The sequence below is a fragment of the Nerophis ophidion genome, linkage group LG13 (genome assembly GCF_033978795.1).
Source record: "Nerophis ophidion isolate RoL-2023_Sa linkage group LG13, RoL_Noph_v1.0, whole genome shotgun sequence".
In the NCBI taxonomy this organism is placed as follows: Eukaryota; Metazoa; Chordata; class Actinopteri; order Syngnathiformes; family Syngnathidae; genus Nerophis; species Nerophis ophidion.
The window spans coordinates 56,695,621-56,714,783 of record NC_084623.1 but is presented as its reverse complement, the minus strand read 5'-3'; the positions used below and the strand labels follow the sequence as shown (position 1 = coordinate 56,714,783).

The 19,163-nt window shown below is 42.3% G+C and overlaps 1 protein-coding gene across 4 annotated transcripts in view; it reads right to left on the bottom strand.

Moving 5' to 3' along the window:
- kbtbd3 (kelch repeat and BTB (POZ) domain containing 3) overlaps positions 1–19,163 on the bottom strand; it is a 63,602-nt gene that overhangs the window by 9,594 nt on the left and 34,845 nt on the right. For all 4 annotated transcript variants that reach the window (XM_061919251.1, XM_061919249.1, XM_061919252.1 and 1 more), the window contains 3 exons: positions 11,494–11,667; positions 11,149–11,433; positions 4,325–4,567 (listed from right to left, as the gene is read on the bottom strand). In XM_061919251.1, coding sequence (XP_061775235.1) covers positions 4,325–4,567; positions 11,149–11,433; positions 11,494–11,667 — 702 coding nt within the window. The remainder of the gene's footprint in view (positions 1–4,324; positions 4,568–11,148; positions 11,434–11,493; positions 11,668–19,163) is intronic.

Here is a 19,163-nt window from a genome sequence, read left to right as displayed (position 1 = left end):
ACGCCAGTGACAATGCTGACTATGAGAAACCTTGGAGAGGACCTCAGATGTGGGCAACCCCCCCCCCCCTCTAGGGGACCGAAAGCAATGGATGTCGAGCGGGTCTAACATGATACTGTGAAAGTTCAATCCATAGTGGCTCCAACACAGCCGCGAGAGTTCAGTTCAAAGCGGATCCAAGACAGCAGCGAGAGTCCCGTCCACAGGAAACCATCTCAAGCGGATCAGTACTGTATAGGCCAGGGGTCCCCAAACTTTATGACTTGGGGGCCACATTTACCTAAAAAAAGAGCAGACTGCATGTAAGGTACCATATACATATATAATTATTAGGAGTGGGCAAATTAATGCGTTAATTACGAGTTAACTCATCAATCTATTAACGCCGACAATTATTTTATCGCACATTTGCGTATGTTGTTTACATGCTTTTATTTTGTTAACGTCTTTTCTTAACAAGGTGGCGTCGCCCGGACGTCGAGGAGCTCTTGGTAAAGATGGAACATTTGGCAAAAATACCGGACAATTCTGCAAATTTCCTGGCTGGCTTACAGCGTGGTCACTCCGGGATCACTTACGACCGCCAGACAATTCTGGATGTGGATAGATCGGGCCGTTTTGGACTGAATGAGGCGTGCTTGCTAGACCGGCTAGCTAGCATGGGAATACTTTGCCGGCTACATCCAGCGGCCTGTCAAGCAGCGGAGTATATGTGTTGTCTGTCTATTTATCAATAATGCAGACCAGGAGTGTTGGCTGAGTTCTTAACGTTTACTTTCAGAGCGTGCATATCACAACATACAAGATGCCGTCATGGCGACACAACCTATACATGCTCCTCACTCCTGTTGCATGCTGGGTAGGGTAGTTCTTTTTTTCCCTGGCTCATAACATCACAATATAGTACCATGTATATGATGCCTTCAGTTTATCAAAGCACCAAGCAAACAATCGGAAAATTCCCATCATATCAATTCCTAGATATGGTCATAATTATTTTAAGTGCACTACGCAGAATAAACACAACATTATTAATATTGCTACTACGGATAATTTGATCAAAAATTCCCTAAAACAGCCCACTACCTATAATATAGGTTTTTTAAACATAAGATCCCTGATAAAAAAAATGTTTCTGCTGTTACCTCAGAAATTGCCTGTTCAGATGTTATGATTGTGGCTCAGAGATTTGTATGTAGATTATATTTATTTTCCATAACAAACAGGATAACTCAATAAGCTTAAATGTTTATATTTAAATTTCTTGAGTTGATTTTCATAAAATATGCTATTTAACTGCTACTGTTTAACAAGGACTGATTTAAATTGTGTTTGCACAACAAATGTTTTGGCGCTTTTGTTCATGTGGGAGAATATTCCAATAAAGGTGCACTACACACTACTTTTGAATTCATTATTGGGCTTTGCGTATACAATGCAGTTAATCGCGATTAATCTGAGAAATAGTGTGATTAACTTCGATTAAAATTTTTAATCGTTGCCCAGCCCTAATATATACACATATATATATACAGGCCAAAAGTTTGGACACACACCTTCTCATTTCAGTGTGTTTTCTTTATTTTCATGACTATTTACATTGTAAATTGTCACATCAAAACTATTACACCTGTGAAGTGAAAACCATTTCAGGTGACTACCTCTTGAAGCTCATGGAGAGAATGCCAAGAGTGTGCAAGAGCAGTAATCAGAGCAAAGGGTGGCTATTTTGGAGAAACTAGAATAGAAAACATGTTTTCAGTTATTTCACCTTGTTTTGTTAAGCACATAACTCCGCATGTGTTCATTCATAGTTTTGATGTGACGATCTATAATGTAAATAGTCATGAAAATAAAGAAAACATATTGAGTGAGAAGGTGTATGCATGGTAGCTGATGTATTTATATATATATATACATACATTTATATAAATATATGTGTACATATTATGTTAAATTTTTGGATATATACAAGCGGTAATTAATGGATGGATGGATAATAATAATATCATTGGATATTAACAGTATGTGACAGTTTGACTCCTACCTTGTTTACTTCCATGACAACCTCTTTAAAGTTTTGTAATCCATCAGAAATATCAAGCAGCTAAAATGCACCAAACATAGATACGTGTGGACATTGTTTTGCATTTTTCCATCATGCTTTGTAATGGATTTAAATGGGTGTCATTTTGATGTTTTTATGGCATTTTGTTATAATGTCCAAAAAGTTCAGTGAGCAGGCTATGTGTAACCATGTTTTTGGGACCATGACTAGGTAAGGTTGTTTGCATTGAGTTATACAGGTAAGTTTGCTGTGCATAAATAAAAAGGTCATTGACATGAAATACTCACAATGTCCACCAGATGGTGACAAAAAGAGCAGCATCATAATTGTAAGACTATTAAAAAAATGGATGTAATCTTGTAGGTAAAAATCCTTATCAAACTCATGACGTCTTGCGGGCCAAATTGATAACATTGATGGCCCGTAGTGTGGGCACTCGCGGTATAGGCTATCTATGGTATGTTGTATTCATGAAGCTGAATGTGTCGTGTTGCGCCTTACAAAGTGTTTATCAATCAATCAATCAATGTTTACTTATATAGCCCTAAATCACTAGTGTCTCAAAGGGCTGCACAAACCACTACGACATCCTCGGTAGGCCCACATAAGGACAAGGAAAACTCACACCCAGTGGGACGTCGGTGACAATGATGACTATGAGAACCTTGGAGAGGAGGAAAGCAATGGATGTCGAGCGGGTCTAACATGATACTGTGAAAGTTCGATCCATAATGGATCCAACACAGTCGCGAGAGTCCAGTCCAAAGCGGATCCAACACAGCAGCAAGAGTCCCGTTCACAGCGGAGCCAGCAGGAAACCATCCCAAGCGGAGGCGGATCAGCAGCGCAGAGATGTCCCCAGCCGATACACAGTACATGGCCACCGGATCGGACCGGACCCCCTCCACAAAGGAGAGAGGGACATAGAAGAAAAAGAAAAGAAACGGCAGATCAACTGGTCTAAAAAGGGAGTCTATTTAAAGGCTAGAGTATACAAATGAGTTTTAAGGTGAGACTTAAATGCTTCTACTGAGGTGGCATCTCGAACTGTTACCGGGAGGGCATTCCAGAGTACTGGAGCCCGAAATGAAAAAGCTCTATAGCCCGCAGACTTTTTTTGGGCTTTGGGAATCACTAATAAGCCGGAGTCCTTTGAAGGCAGATTTCTTGCCGGGACATATGGTACAATACAATCGGCAAGATAGGATGGAGCTAGACCGTGTAGTATTTTATACGTAAGTAGTAAAACCTTCTATACTGTAAGTATTGTGCTTATTACACACCAGCTGTTGGATCGTAAAATTAATCTCAGCTGTAGTTTTCATGACTACATTTTGAGGTGTTGAAATCGCAATATAAAATGGCTAATGCTAATACTAGCCAATCTATGGCAACTCTGCCGCTTCTTTTCCTTTTTCTCCTATGTCCCCCCCTCCCTTGTGGAGGGGGTTCGGTCCGATGACCATGGATGAAGTACTGGCTGTCCAGAGTCGAGACCCAGGACGGACCGCTCGCCTGTGTATCGGTTGGGGACATCTCTACGCTGCTGATCCGCCTCCGCTTGAGATGGTTTCCTGTGGACGGGACTCTCGCTGCTGTCTTGGATCCGCTTTGAACTGGACTCTCGCGGCTGTGTTGGAGCCACTATGGATTGAACTTTCACAGTATCATGTTAGACCCGCTCGACATCCATTGCTTTCGGTCCCCTAGAGGGGGGGGTTGCCCACATCTGAGGTCCTCTCCAAGGTTTCTCATAGTCAGCATTGTCACCGGCGTCCCACTGGGTGTGAATTCTCCCAGCCCACTGGGTGTGAGTTTTCCTTGCCCTTTTGTGGGTTCTTCCGAGGATGTCGTAGTCGTAATGATTTGTGCAGTCCTTTGAGACATTTGTGATTAGGGGCTATATAAATAAACATTGATGCATTGATTGAATTAGCATCAAGCTAGCGCATTTTGGTTGTGGAGCCTTACTTTACGTTTGAACGTTTCTACCAGGCATACTTGCTTTGTTGGCGTTGAAAATTGCAACGTTACTTAGACGTAGTTCAGGTAAGTCCGCCCTGAGTGCTTCTAGACTGATTGTGTACATAAACTGGTGTTTAGTCACATGCAGCAAAGGTATCGAAATATGGCACCGTTTGATTTTATATGAATTGATACCAGGTAGTACTGACGGATACTGATCGGTGCCTATAAAAAGTACCAAATTCGGTACCCATCCCTAGACCAAAGACACAAAACAATACCTCAGCGTACCTCTAGAAGACTGTGAAGACACCCGCTAGGTCCCTGAGTCCGCCCCCCGATGACATACACGCGGTCAAGGCAGACCACGGCAGTGTGCATGGTTCGGGGCTTCAGCATGGCCGGGGCGGGCGTGCAGGTCCTTGTGACAGGACAGAAGCACCACACGTCGTTGGTGGCATGGTGGAAAGACTCTTCCACATGGAGGCGCACAGCGGGGCGACAGTTTCCACGGCAACCCCCGGTGACAAACATCTGGCAAGCGACAGAGAAGTTAGATTAGATTAGATTAGATAGTACTTTATTTATTCGGTCAGGAGAGTTCCTTCAGGAAAATTACAATTTTCAGCACAATCCCATTCAAGATCAGACAAACATTACAGGGAGACAGAACAGGATCGCTGACGGGTCTGCCGGCTTCCAGCGCCCCTTACAAAAAAGATGACATACAGGTAAACAAGGGGGGGGGGGATAGAAGATTAAAATAAAATAAAAAAAATCGGTCTTAGCCTGGGCCCTGGAGAGGGGGTGCAGACTGAGGCCAAGGGAAAAACAACAACTTATAGCCATAGTACACATCCCTCTTCCATGTGTGTAAGAGGGAAACATCAAACATCAAAGAACACAGAGGACATTAAAGACATTAAAGCAGCAAGTTAGGGAAGAACATGATGAAACTCCCGCACAGTGGATCAATCAATCAATCAATCAATCAATCAATGTTTACTTATATAGCCCTAAATCACTAGTGTCTCAAAGGGCTGCACAGACCACTACGACATCCTCGGGCAAGGAAAACTCACACCCAGTGGGACATCGGTGACAATAATGACTATGAGAACGTGATACTGTGATACTGATGATACTGATGAACATGAGAACATATGAGAACATGATACTGTGAAAGATCAATCCATAATGGATCCAACAGAGTCGCGAGAGTCCAGTCCAAAGCGGATCCAACACAGCAGCGAGAGTCCCGTTCACAGCGGAGCCAGCAGGAAACCATCCCAAGCGGAGGCTGATCAGCACCGCAGAGATGTCCCCAGCCGATACACAGGCGAGCAGTACATGGCCACCGGATCGGACCGGACTCCCTCCACAAAGGAGAGTGGGACATAGAAGAAAAAGAAAAGAAACGGCAGATCAACTGGTCTAAAAAGGGAGTCTATTTAAAGGCCAGAATATACAAATGAGTTTTAAGGTGAGACTTAAATGCTTCTACTGAGGTAGCATCTCGAACTGTTACCGAGAGGGCATTCCAGAGTACTGGAGCCCGAAATGAAAAAGCTCTACAGCCCGAGGGCAAATACGAGAGATGAATTGACGGTGAACTGTAAAAATACATTTGTCGGTTTTACAGTCAATACTTTGGCTCAGTCGCCCAAAATTTACTATGAATTATACAGTATTTAACAATAAATTACTGCACATTTAAAAACAGTACTACTTCTATTTTTACAGTAACATTGTACTGTTACTGTTTTTACAGTGCATTACTGTTAATGGTTTGATTGATTGATACTTTTATTAGTAAATTGCACAGTTCAGTACATATTCCGTACAACTGACCACTAAATGGTAACACCCGAATAAGTTTTTCAACTTGTTAATCCACGTTAATCAATTCATGGAAATACTGTTTTTATTTTTACAGTAAAAATACAGTTTATGCAAGCATTTTAGCTCATTTTTCTTGGTAGGAACCTAAGAGAATGATGGATTTTGATACTTGGCGCCATCTACAAAGTATAACAATTGTTTAAAAAATAACTACATTTTCATTAAAAAAAAAATATATGGAGATATACACTATATTGCCAAAAGTATTTGGCCACCTGCCTTAACTCACATACGAACTTAAAGTGCCATCCCATGGAATTGTCCAAAATGTTTTGGTATCCTGGCGCATTCAAAGTTCCTTTCACTGGAACTAAGTGGCCAATGAAAAACAGCCCCACACCATAATTCCTCCTCCACCAAATTTCACACTTAATGCAGTCCGAAATGTATCATTCTCCTGGCAACCTCCAAACCCGGATTGGTCCATCAGCTTGCCAGATGGAAAAGGTGATTCATCACTCCAGAGAAAGCGTCTCCACTGCTCTAGAGTCCAGTGGCGACGTTCTTTACATCCCTGCATCCCACGCTTTGCATTGGACTTGGAGATGTATGCCTTAGATCAGGGGTGCCCACACTTTTTCTGCAGGCGAGCTACTTTTCAATTGTCCAACTCGAGGGGATCTACCTCATTTATATATATCATTTATATTTATTTATTTATGAAAGAGACATTTTTGTAAACAAGTTAAATGTGTTTAATGATAATACAAGCATGTGTAACACATATAGATGTCTTTCTTTCACAAAGACAAGAATATAAGTTGGTGTATTACCTGATTCTGATGACTTGCATTGATTGGAATCAGACAGTAATGATGATAATGCCCACATTTTCAAATGGAGGAGAAAAAAAAGTTGTCCTTTCTGTACAATACCACATGAAAGTGGTTGGTTTTTGGCATCTAATTCATCCAGCTTCCATACACTTTACAAGAAAAACATTGGCGGCAAATTCCGTAGCTTGCTTGATTGACATTCACGGCACCCGAGGGTCTTGTGAGATGACGCTGGCTGCTGCCAGTTCATTATTATGAAAAAATGACAGACAGGAAGGCGAGAAACACTTTTTATTTCAACAGACTTTCGCGCCGTCCCTTCCGTCAAAACTCTAAAGGCCGACTGCACATTTCCTATCTTCACAATAAAAGCCCTGCTTCATGCAGCCTGCGCTAACAAAATAAGAGTGATGTGCACGCCAGCTTTCTGAGGGATCGCTTGTGCACGCCAGTTTTCCGAGACTCTGTATTTAGTTAGCGCAGACAACATGAAGCAGGGCTTTTATTGTGAAGATAGGAAATGTGCAGTCGGCCTTTAGAGTTTTGACGGAAGGTACGGCGCAAGAGTCTGTTGAAATAAAAAGTGTTTTCTCGCCTTCCTCTCGGTCATATTTTCATAATAATGATCTTGCAGCAGCCAGCGTCATCTCACAAGACCCTCCGGTACCGTGAATGTCATTTAAGTGACGTCTTGGTGAAGATTGATGATCACTCATTTTTAGGTCTATTTTTTTTAAAAGCCTGGCTGGAGATCGACTGACACACCCCCCGCGGTCGACTGGTAGCTCGTGATCGACATAATGGGCACCCCTGCCTTAGATGCAGCTGCTCGGCCATGGAAACCCATTCCATGAAGTTCTCTATGTGCTGTACGTGGGTTAATTGGAAGGTCACATGAAGTTTGGAGCTCTGTTGCAACTGACTGTGCAGAAACTCTCTGCTTAGGACACCTGATTCTCATCATTTGGATGGGTGGCCAAATACTTTTGGCAATATAGTATATATATATATATATATATATATATATATATACATATACACACACACACACACACACACACACACACACACATATATATATATATATATATATATATATATATACACACACAAACACATACACACACACACACACATATATATATATATATATATATATATATATGTATATATTTATATATTAAGGCTGTGAATCTTTGGGTGTCCCACGATTTGATTCAATATCAATTCTTTGGGTCACGATTCGATAATATGTTGATTTTTTTTCGATTCGATTCGATTCTCGATTCAAAAACGATATTTTTCCGATTCAAAAGGATTCTGTATTCATTCAATACATAGATTTCAGCAGGATCTACCCCAGTCTGCTGACATGCTAGCAGAGTACTAGATTTTTGTTAAAAGCTTTTATAATTGTAAAGGACAATGTTTTATCAACTGATTGCAATAATGTAAATTTGTTTTAACTATTAAACGAACCAAAAATATGACTTATTTTATCTTTGTGAAAACATTGGACACAGTGTGTTGTCAAGCTTATGAGATGCCATGCAAGTGTAAGCCACTGTGACACTTTATTATTATTTTTATAAATGTCTAATGATAATGTCAATGAGGGATTTTTAATCACTGCTATGCTGAAATTCTAACTAATATTGATACTGTTGTTGATAATATTCATTTTTGTTTCACTACTTTTGGTTTGTTCTGTGTGGTGTTTGTGTCTCCTCTCAATTGTGAAGTTTATTGCAGTTCTGAGTGTTGCTGGCTCAGGTTTGGTTTTAGGATTGGATTGCATTGTTATGGTATTGCTGTGTAGTGGTTTGTTGGATTGATTAAAAAAACAAAACAAAAAAAAAACATTTGTAATTTTTAAATAAATAAAAAAAATAGATTTGTTAAAAATTTGAATCGATTCTGAATCGCACAACATAAACGATTCGATTCATATTTGAATCGATTTTTTCCCACACTCCTAATATATATATATATATATATATATATCCATCCATCCATTTTCTACCGCTTATTCCCTTTCGGGGTCGCGGGGGGCGCTGGCGCCTATCTCAGCTACAATCGGGCGGAAGGCGGGGTACATCCTGGACAAGTCGCCACCTCACTATATATCTATATATATCTATACCATAACATACATATATTTACACACATATGTATACATATATGTGCGTAAATATATATGCAAAAATACAAGTAAAACATAGTAGGCTTTAGGCTACTTGCAGCCAGCAGCTACACAACAACAAAGCACACATTAGCACTAAAGACAAACATATGGAATATTAATTGAACAACATTGCAGTGTAAAACAGCAAAGTTGTCAATATAAACAAGTATAAAATAATTATAGTGGATACTTGGCACAAATTACTGGCAAATACAAAGTCTCCAAGGCAAAGGCATATAAAAAGTATTCAATAACAAATGTGTTTGCATCATTCAATTTACGGCGTCAATTTAAAGATATATTGTGACCACTAGGTGTCGCCAAAAAACAATTATCACTCCACTTCAACTTAAAGACCGCATAATTCCGGCAGACAGTTAATAACTAGATTACTGTGTTAAACTAAAATTTTAAACTAGACAAACAAATCAAGGGCGTTTTAAAATCGTGTTTTTATCACCTTCGTCTTTTAGTAAAGGTTAAACCGTTTTTATCTTTTAACCTTTTTGAACAAGTCGTGCATGCTTTTATTTCAAGTCACCTGGACTACTGCAATGCACTTTATGCTGGCAGTAGCCAAAAAGCTTTCTCCCGGTTGCAGTTAGTCCAGAACGCGGCAGCAGGACTTTTAACAGGGGCCAGGAAACACCAGCATATAACCCCAATTCTTCAGAGTTTGCACTGGCTGCCTGTTCATTTTAGAATTGATTTTAAAACATTGCTGTTTGTTTTTAAATCTTTACATGGACTGGCACCTCAGTATATCTCGGACCTCATCCAAATTTACATTCCTGCGCGCGCTCTGAGGTCCGAGAGCCAGTTCCAGCTCGTGGTGCCCAAGACCAGACTTAAGACCAGGGGAGACAGGTCCTTCTCTGTGGCCCTGGAACACTCTGCCCCTCCATCTTCAAACTGCTTCCACAGTGGAGTGTTTTAAGTCTCGTCTTAAGACCCACTTTTATTCTTTGGCTTTTAACACTACGTGAGTTGTGTGGTCCTCTGTTCTCTGTTGTCCTCTGTGTTTTTTATACACTTGGATTTCTATTTTACTGTTTTAATTGATTTTACCATTTAAAATAGTTTTTAATCATATTTGTTTTTATATTGTTTTTATATTTATTTATTTTTTGTTTTTATTCAGTCATTGGTGGAGCATAATATATATATATATATATATATATATATATATATATATATATATATATATATCTTGATTGAATTATCCAGAGAATAGTGCTCGATACCGTGGTAGAGCGCAATATGTAGGTGTGGGAAAAAATCACAAGACTACTTCATCTCTACAGATCTGTTTCATGAGGGGTTCCCTCAATCATCAGGAGATCTCCTGATGATTGAGGGAACCCCTCATGAAACAGATCTGTAGAGATGAAGTAGTCTTGTGATTTTTTCCCACACCTACATATATATATATATATATATATATATATATATATATATACATATATATATATATATTATTTTTCTTCTATGTCCCACTCTCCCTTGTGGAGGGGGTCCGGTCCGATCCGGTGGCCATGTACTGCTTGCCTGTGTATCGGCTGGGGGACATCTCTGCGCTGCTGATCCGCCTCCGCTTGGGATGGTTTCCTGCTGACTCTCGCCGCTGTGTTGGATCCGCTTTGGACTGGACTCTCGCGACTGTGTTGGATCCATTGTGGATTGAACTTTCACAGTATCATGTTAGACCCGCTCGACATCCATTGCTTTCCTCCTCTCCAAGGTTCTCATAGTCATTATTGTCACCGACGTCCCACTGGGTGTGAGTTTTTCCTTGCCCTTATGTGGGCCTACCGAGGATGTCGTGGTGGTTTGTGCAGCCCTTTGAGACACTAGTGATTTAGGGCTATATAAGTAAACATTGATTGATTTATTGATTGATATATATATACATATATATATATATATATATATATATATATACTTTTTTTTTTTTTTTTACAATTGTTTTTAACATGGCCGTGCAGCACTTTGGAAACGTTATTGTTGTTTAAATGTGCTATATAAATAAAGTGGATCGGATTGGATTGTTCCACACCTACCATTGTTCTCTGTTTGACTCATTTCACTTGATCAAAACATTTTCTAACATCCCACACTGCAAAATAACAAAAGTATGTATGATCCCTGCTGAATGTCGGTATCGGCCAACACTCAGGGCACAAAGTAGTAGAAAGCTGTATCAGGTTCTTCTATGTCCTCACTAGATGAGACAGGGGAGAGTGATCACAAACCTTCTCGGCGAAGCTGGTCAGGTGTGAGCCCGGTGGGTCTGGCATGGCTGTTACTCCATGGCTCATTGTCAGCTCCTTCCACTGGTCTGTCGCCACACAGTAGCAGAAGGACTGGCAGGTCTCTCCGTTGTCCTCCGTCTTGTGGACATAAATGTAAGTCCGGGTGGTGGCGGGCCTGGCGTCGGTGAACAGTCCGCGCTGGCGACTCTGTCTGCTCTGAGCCTCGGTGAGCAGGGCCACACAGGACTCATCGCACCTCAGCAGAGTTTCGGATTCCAGAAGGGTCTGACAGTTGAGAGGAAGCATGAAGACGAAAGAGGAGATGTATGTGGTGTGTGTGACTACCTGGAGTGCAGGTGGAGGGAGATGGTGAGGCCTGGTGAGTGATAACAACCCAGGAAGCAGCTTCTGCCTCCCAGGAAGATCTCCACGTATCCACCTGAGAAGTGACATCACCACAGCCTCCTCACTGGGAACGCCCAGGGCGGCGGACCTCAGGCATTCCTCCAACACGTCCACCTGCGACACAGGTGTCAAAGTCAACGCCCGGGAGCCACACCTGGCCTGCCACAGCATTTATTTTATGTGATATCCCTCATTATTTAAGATTTTTTATGCAAACTGCCACATCATGTCATTTATGTTGGCCACTACATGATTTTAATGTGACCTGTCACATCATTTTTATTGGCCCGCCATGTCATATATGTGTATCACCACATCTTTTTAAGTGGCCTGGCACGTGATTTTTAGTGGCCAGCAATCTAAATTATGTGTCCTGCTACATAATTTAAATGGCCCGCCACATTGTATATGTGGTCTACCACACCCTTATAGTGGCCTGCCACGTCATTTTATGCGAGTCACCACATAATTTTTAGTGGCCCGCCATCTGAATTATGTGTCCTGTTACATAATTTGAATGGCCAGCCACATTGTATATGTGGTCTACCACACCCTTATAGTGGCCTGCCACTTCCTTTTATGCAAGTCACCACATCATTTTTAGTGGCCCGCCATCTGAATTATGTGTCCTGTTACATAATTTCACAGGCCCCACCACATCGTGTATGTGGTCTACCACACCCTTATAGTGGCCTGCCATGTCATTTTATGCGAGTCCCCACATCATTTTTAGTGGCCCGCCATCTGAATGATGTGTCCTGTTACATAATTTGAAAGGCCCGCCACATTGTATATGTGGTCTACCACACCCTTATAGTGGCCTGCCACACCATTTTATGCAAGTCCCCACATCATTTTTAGTGGCCCGCCATCTGAATTATGTGTCCTGTTACATAATTTGAATGGCCCGCCACATTGTATATGTGGTCTACCACACCCTTATTGTGGCCTGCCATGTCATTTTATGCGAGTCACCACATAATTTTTTAGTGGCCAGCAATCTGAATGATGTGACCTGTTACATAATTTGAAAGGCCCGCCACATTGTATATGTGGTCTACCACACCCTTATAGTGGCCTGCCATGTCATTTTATGCGAGTCACCACATAATTTTTAGTGGCCCGCCATCTGAATTATGTGTCCTGTTACATAATATGAAAGGCCCGCCACATTGTATATGTGGTCTACCACACCCTTATAGTGGCCTGCCATGTCATTTTATGCGAGTCACCACATAATTTTTAGTGGCCCGCCATCTGAATTATGTGTCCTGTTACATAATTTGAATGGCCCGCCACATTGTATATGTGGTCTACCACACCTTTATAGTGGCCTGCCATGTCATTTTATGCGAGTCACCACATCATTTTTAGGGGCCCGCCATCTGAATGATGTGTCCTGTTACATCATTTGAATGGCCCACCACATTGTATATGGGGTCTACCACACCCTTATAGTGGCCTGCCACATCATTTTATGCAAGTCGCCACGTCATTTTTAGTGGCCAGCAATCTAAATTATGTGTCCTGCTACATAATTGAAAGGCCCACCACTTTGTATATGTGGTCTACCACGCCCTTATAGTGGCCTGCCATGTCATTTTATGCGAGTCACCACATCATTTTTAGTGGCCCGCTATCTGAATTATGTGTCCTGATACATAATTTGAATGGCCCGCCACATTGTATATGTGGTCTACCACATCCTTATAGTGGCCTGCCATGTCATTTTATGCGAGTCACCACATCATTTTTAGTGGCCAGCAATCTAAATTATGTGTCCTGATACATAATTTGAATGGCCCGCCACATTGTATATGTGGTCTACCACATCCTTATAGTGGCCTGCCATGTCATTTTATGCGAGTCACCACATAATTTTTAGTGGCCCGCCATCTGAATGATGTGTCCTGTTACATAATTTGAATGGCCCGCCACATTGTATATGTGGTCTACCACACCCTTATAGTGGCCTGCCACATCATTTTATGAGAGTCACCACTTCATTTTTAGTGGCCCGCCATCTGAATGATGTGTCCTGTTACATAATTTAAATGGCCCGCCACATTGTATATGTGGTCTACCACACCCTTATAGTGGCCTGCCACATCATTTTATGAGAGTCACCACTTCATTTTTAGTGGCCCGCCATCTGAATGATGTGTCCTGTTACATAATTTAAATGGCCCGCCACATTGTATATGTGGTCTACCACACCCTTATAGTGGCCTGCCACATCATTTTATGAGAGTCACCACTTCATTTTTAGTGGCCCGCCATCTGAATGATGTGTCCTGTTACATAATTTAAATGGCCCGCCACATTGTATATGTGGTCTACCACACCCTTATAGTGGCCTGCCATATCATTTTATGCGAATCCATCCATCCATCCATTTTCTACCGCTTATTCCCTCACCACATAATTTTTTGTTGCCCGCCATCTGAATTATGTGTCCTGTTACATAATTTGAATGGCCCACCACATTGTATATGTGGTCTACCACATCCTTATAGTGGCCTGCCATGTCATTTTATGCGAGTCACCACATAATTTTTAGTGGCCCGCCATCTGAATGATGTGTCCTGTTACATAATTTGAATGGCCCGCCACATTGTATATGTGGTCTACCACACCCTTATAGTGGCCTGCCACATCATTTTATGAGAGTCACCACTTCATTTTTAGTGGCCCGCCATCTGAATGATGTGTCCTGTTACATAATTTAAATGGCCCGCCACATTGTATATGTGGTCTACCACACCCTTATAGTGGCCTGCCACATCATTTTATGAGAGTCACCACTTCATTTTTAGTGGCCCGCCATCTGAATGATGTGTCCTGTTACATAATTTAAATGGCCCGCCACATTGTATATGTGGTCTACCACACCCTTATTGTGGCCTGCCATATCATTTTATGCGAATCCATCCATCCATCCATTTTCTACCGCTTATTCCCTCACCACATAATTTTTAGTTGCCCGCCATCTGAATTATGTGTCCTGTTACATAATTTGAAAGGCCCACCACATTGTATATGTGGTCTACCACGCCCTTATAGTGGCCTGCCACACCATTTTATGAGAGTCACCACATAATTTTTAGTGGCCCGCCATCTGAATTATGTGTCCTGTTATATAATTTGAGTGGCCCGCCACGTTGTATATGTGGTCTACCACACCCTTATAGTGGCCTGCCACATCCTTTTATGCAAGTCGCCGCATCATTTTTAGTGGCCCGCCATCTGAATTATGTGTCCTGTTACATAATTTGAGTGGCCCGCCACATTGTATATGTGGTCTACCACACCCTTATAGTGGCCTGCCACGTCATTTTATGCGAGTCACCACATCATTTTTAGTGGCCCGCCATCTGAATTATGTGTCCTGTTACATAATTTGAAAGGCCCACCACATTGTATATGTGGTCTACCACACCCTTATCTTGGGCTGCCACATCATTTTATGCGAGTCACCGCGTCATTTTTAGTGGCCCGCCATCTGAATTATGTGTCCTGTTACATAATTTGAAAGGCCAACCACATTGTATATGTGGTCTACCACACCCTTATAGTGGCCTGCCATGTCATTTTATGCGAGTCACCACGTCATTTTTAGTGGCCCGCCATCTGAATTATGTGTCCTGTTACATAATTTGAACGGGCCCACCACATCGTATATGTGGTCTACCACACCCTTATAGTGGCCTGCCATGTCATTTTAAGCGAGTCACCACGTCATTTTTAGTGGCCCGCCATCGGAATTATGTGTCCTGTTACATAATTTGAACGGGCCCACCACATCGTATATGTGGTCTACCACACCCTTATAGTGGCCTGCCATGTCATTTTATGCGAGTCACCACATAATTTTTAGTGGCCCGCCATCTAAATTATGTGTCCTGTTACATCATTTGAACGGGCCCACCACATCGTATATGTGGTCTACCACACCCTTATAGTGGCCTGCCATATCATTTATGTGGTCCACCACGCCCTTTAACGTGGCTTTCCACATCCTTTTATGCGAGTCGCACAATCATTCTTAGTGGCCCGCCATATCATTAACGTGGCCTTCTACATCATTTTAAATGACACACCACATCGTATATGTGGTCTACCACATCCTTATAGTGGCCTGCCATATCATTTATGTGGTCCACCACGCCCTTTAACATGGCTTTCCACATCCTTTTATGCGAGTCGCACAATCATTCTTAGTGGCCCGCCATATCATTAATGTGGCCTTCTACATCATTTTAAATGACACACCACATCGTATATGTGGTCTACCACGCCCTTATAGTGGCCTGCCATATCATTTTATGCGAGTCACCACGTCATTTTTAGTGGCCCGCCATCGGAATTATGTGTCCTGTTACATAATTTGAACGGGCCCACCACATCGTATATGTGGTCTACCACACCCTTATAGTGGCCTGCCATGTCATTTTATGCGAGTCACCACATAATTTTTAGTGGCCCGCCATCTGAATTGTGTCCTGTTAGATAATTTGAGTGGCCCGCCACATTGTATATGTGGTCTACCACACCCTTATAGTGGCCTGCCACGTCATTTTATGCGAGTCACCACATCATTTTTAGTGGCCCGCCATCTGAATTATGTGTCCTGTTACATAATTTGAAAGGCCCACCACATTGTATATGTGGTCTACCACACCCTTATCTTGGGCTGCCACATCATTTTATGCGAGTCACCGCGTCATTTTTAGTGGCCCGCCATCTGAATTATGTGTCCTGTTACATAATTTGAACGGGCCCACCACATCGTATATGTGGTCTACCACACCCTTATAGTGGCCTGCCATGTCATTTTAAGCGAGTCACCACGTCATTTTTAGTGGCCCGCCATCGGAATTATGTGTCCTGTTACATAATTTGAACGGGCCCACCACATCGTATATGTGGTCTACCACACCCTTATAGTGGCCTGCCATATCATTTTATGCGAGTCACCACATAATTTTTAGTGGCCCGCCATCTAAATTATGTGTCCTGTTACATCATTTGAACGGGCCCACCACATCGTATATGTGGTCTACCACACCCTTATAGTGGCCTGCCATATCATTTATGTGGTCCACCACGCCCTTTAACGTGGCTTTCCACATCCTTTTATGCGAGTCGCACAATCATTCTTAGTGGCCCGCCATATCATTAATGTGGCCTTCTACATCCTTTTAAATGACACACCACATCGTATATGTGGTCTACCACATCCTTATAGTGGCCTGCCATATCATTTATGTGGTCCACCACGCCCTTTAACGTGGCTTTCCACATCCTTTTATGCAAGTCGCACAATCATTCTTTGTGGCCCGCCATATCATTAACGTGGCCTGCTACATCATTTTAAATGACACACCACATCGTATATGTGGTCTACCACACCCTTATAGTGGCCTGCCATGTCATTTTATGCGAGTCACCACGTCATTTTTAGTGGCCCGCCATCGGAATTATGTGTCCTGTTACATAATTTGAACGGGCCCACCACATCGTATATGTGGTCTACCACACCCTTATAGTGGCCTGCCATGTCATTTTATGCGAGTCACCACATAATTTTTTAGTGGCCAGCAATCTGAATGATGTGTCCTGTTACATAATTTGAAAGGCCAACCACATTCTTTATGTAGTCTACCACACCCTTATAGTGGCCTGCCATGTCATTTTATGCGAGTCACCACATAATTTTTAGTGGCCCGCCATCTGAATTGTGTCCTGTTACATAATTTGGATGGCCCACCACATTGAATATGTGGTCTGCCACGCCCTTATAGTGGCCTGCCATGTCATTTTATGCGAGTCACCACATAATTTTTTAGTGGCCAGCAATCTGAATGATGTGACCTGTTACATAATTTGAAAGGCCAACCACATTTTTTATGTAGTCTACCACACCCTTATAGTGGCCTGCCATGTCATTTTATGCGAGTGAAGTGAAGTGAAGTGAATTATATTTATATAGCGCTTTTCTCCAGTGACTCAAAGCGCTTTACATAGTGAAACCCAATATCTAAGTTACATTTAAAGCAGTGTGGGTGGCACTGGGAGCAGGTGGGTAAAGTGTCTTGCCCAAGGACACAACGGCAGTGACTAGGATGGCGGAAGTCACCACATCATTTTTAGTGGCCCGCCATCTGAATTATGTGTCCTGTTACATCATTTGAACGGGCCCACCACATCGTATACGTGGTCTGCCACACCCTTATAGTGGCCTGCCATGTCATTTATGTGGTCCACCACGCCCTTTAACGTGGCTTTCCACATCCTTTTATGCGAGTCGCACAATCATTCTTAGTGGCCCGCCATATCATTAATGTGGCCTTCTACATCCTTTTAAATGACACACCACATCGTATATGTGGTCTACCACATCCTTATAGTGGCCTGCCATATCATTTATGTGGTCCACCACGCCCTTTAACGTGGCTTTCCACATCCTTTTATGCAAGTCGCACAATCATTCTTAGTGGCCCGCCATATCATTAATGTGGCCTGCTACATCATTTTAAATGACACACCACATCGTATATGTGGTCTACCACACCCTTATAGTGGCCTGCCATGTCATTTTATGCGAGTCACCACATAATTTTTAGTGGCCCGCCATCTGAATTGTGTCCTGTTACATAATTTGAATGGCCCGCCACATTGAATATGTGGTCTGCCACGCCCTTATAGTGGCCTGCCATGTCATTTTATGCGAGTCGCACAATCATTCTTAGTGGCCCGCCATATCATTAACGTGGCCTGCTACATCATTTTAAATGACACACCACATCGTATACGTGGTCTACCACACCCTTATAGTGGCCTGCCATGTCATTTATGTGGTCCCCCACGCCCTTTAATGTGGCTTTCCGCATCCTTTTATTCGAGTCGCACAATCATTCTTAGTGGCCCGCCATATCATTAATGTGGCCTGCTACATAATTTTAAATGACACACCACATTGTATATGTGGTCCGTAACACTCTTTATTGTGGCCTACGTTTTTTCAAAGGATCCTACCACAATATTTAATGTGATTAGCCCTAATGCGCCTGCCATTTCATTTATGTGGTCCATCGTACTCTTTAACATGCTCCGCCACATTATTTAATGTGGCTTTCCACAACCTTTTATGCGAGTCGCCACATAATTTGTAGTGGCCTGCCATATCATTTAAGTGGCCTGCTACATCATTTAAAGTGACCCACCACATCGTATATGTAGTCCACAACACCCTTTATTGTGGCCTGCATTTTTTTTTTTTTTTTTTAAAGAATCCTACCACATTCGCCCTAGTGCGCCCGCCATGTCATTTATGTGGTCCATCGTACTCAACGTGGTCCGCCACATCATCATAAGTGGCCCGCCACAGCCTTTAGTGTGGCTTTTGTGATAGCAAAATTACTTGTACTCGTTTTAATTGATGATGTTCTTTGAACGGGTCGCCAAAAGTTCTTTATTGGGCTCAGGAATGTGACACTTAGCAAGAGATCTATTATCTGATCAAGCTCTGTCTCCTGTGTCTTTGATGTGACATGTGGACTATAGTTGACGTGGGCATGTTTTCTCTCTTCCTTACCCCCAACGGAGCT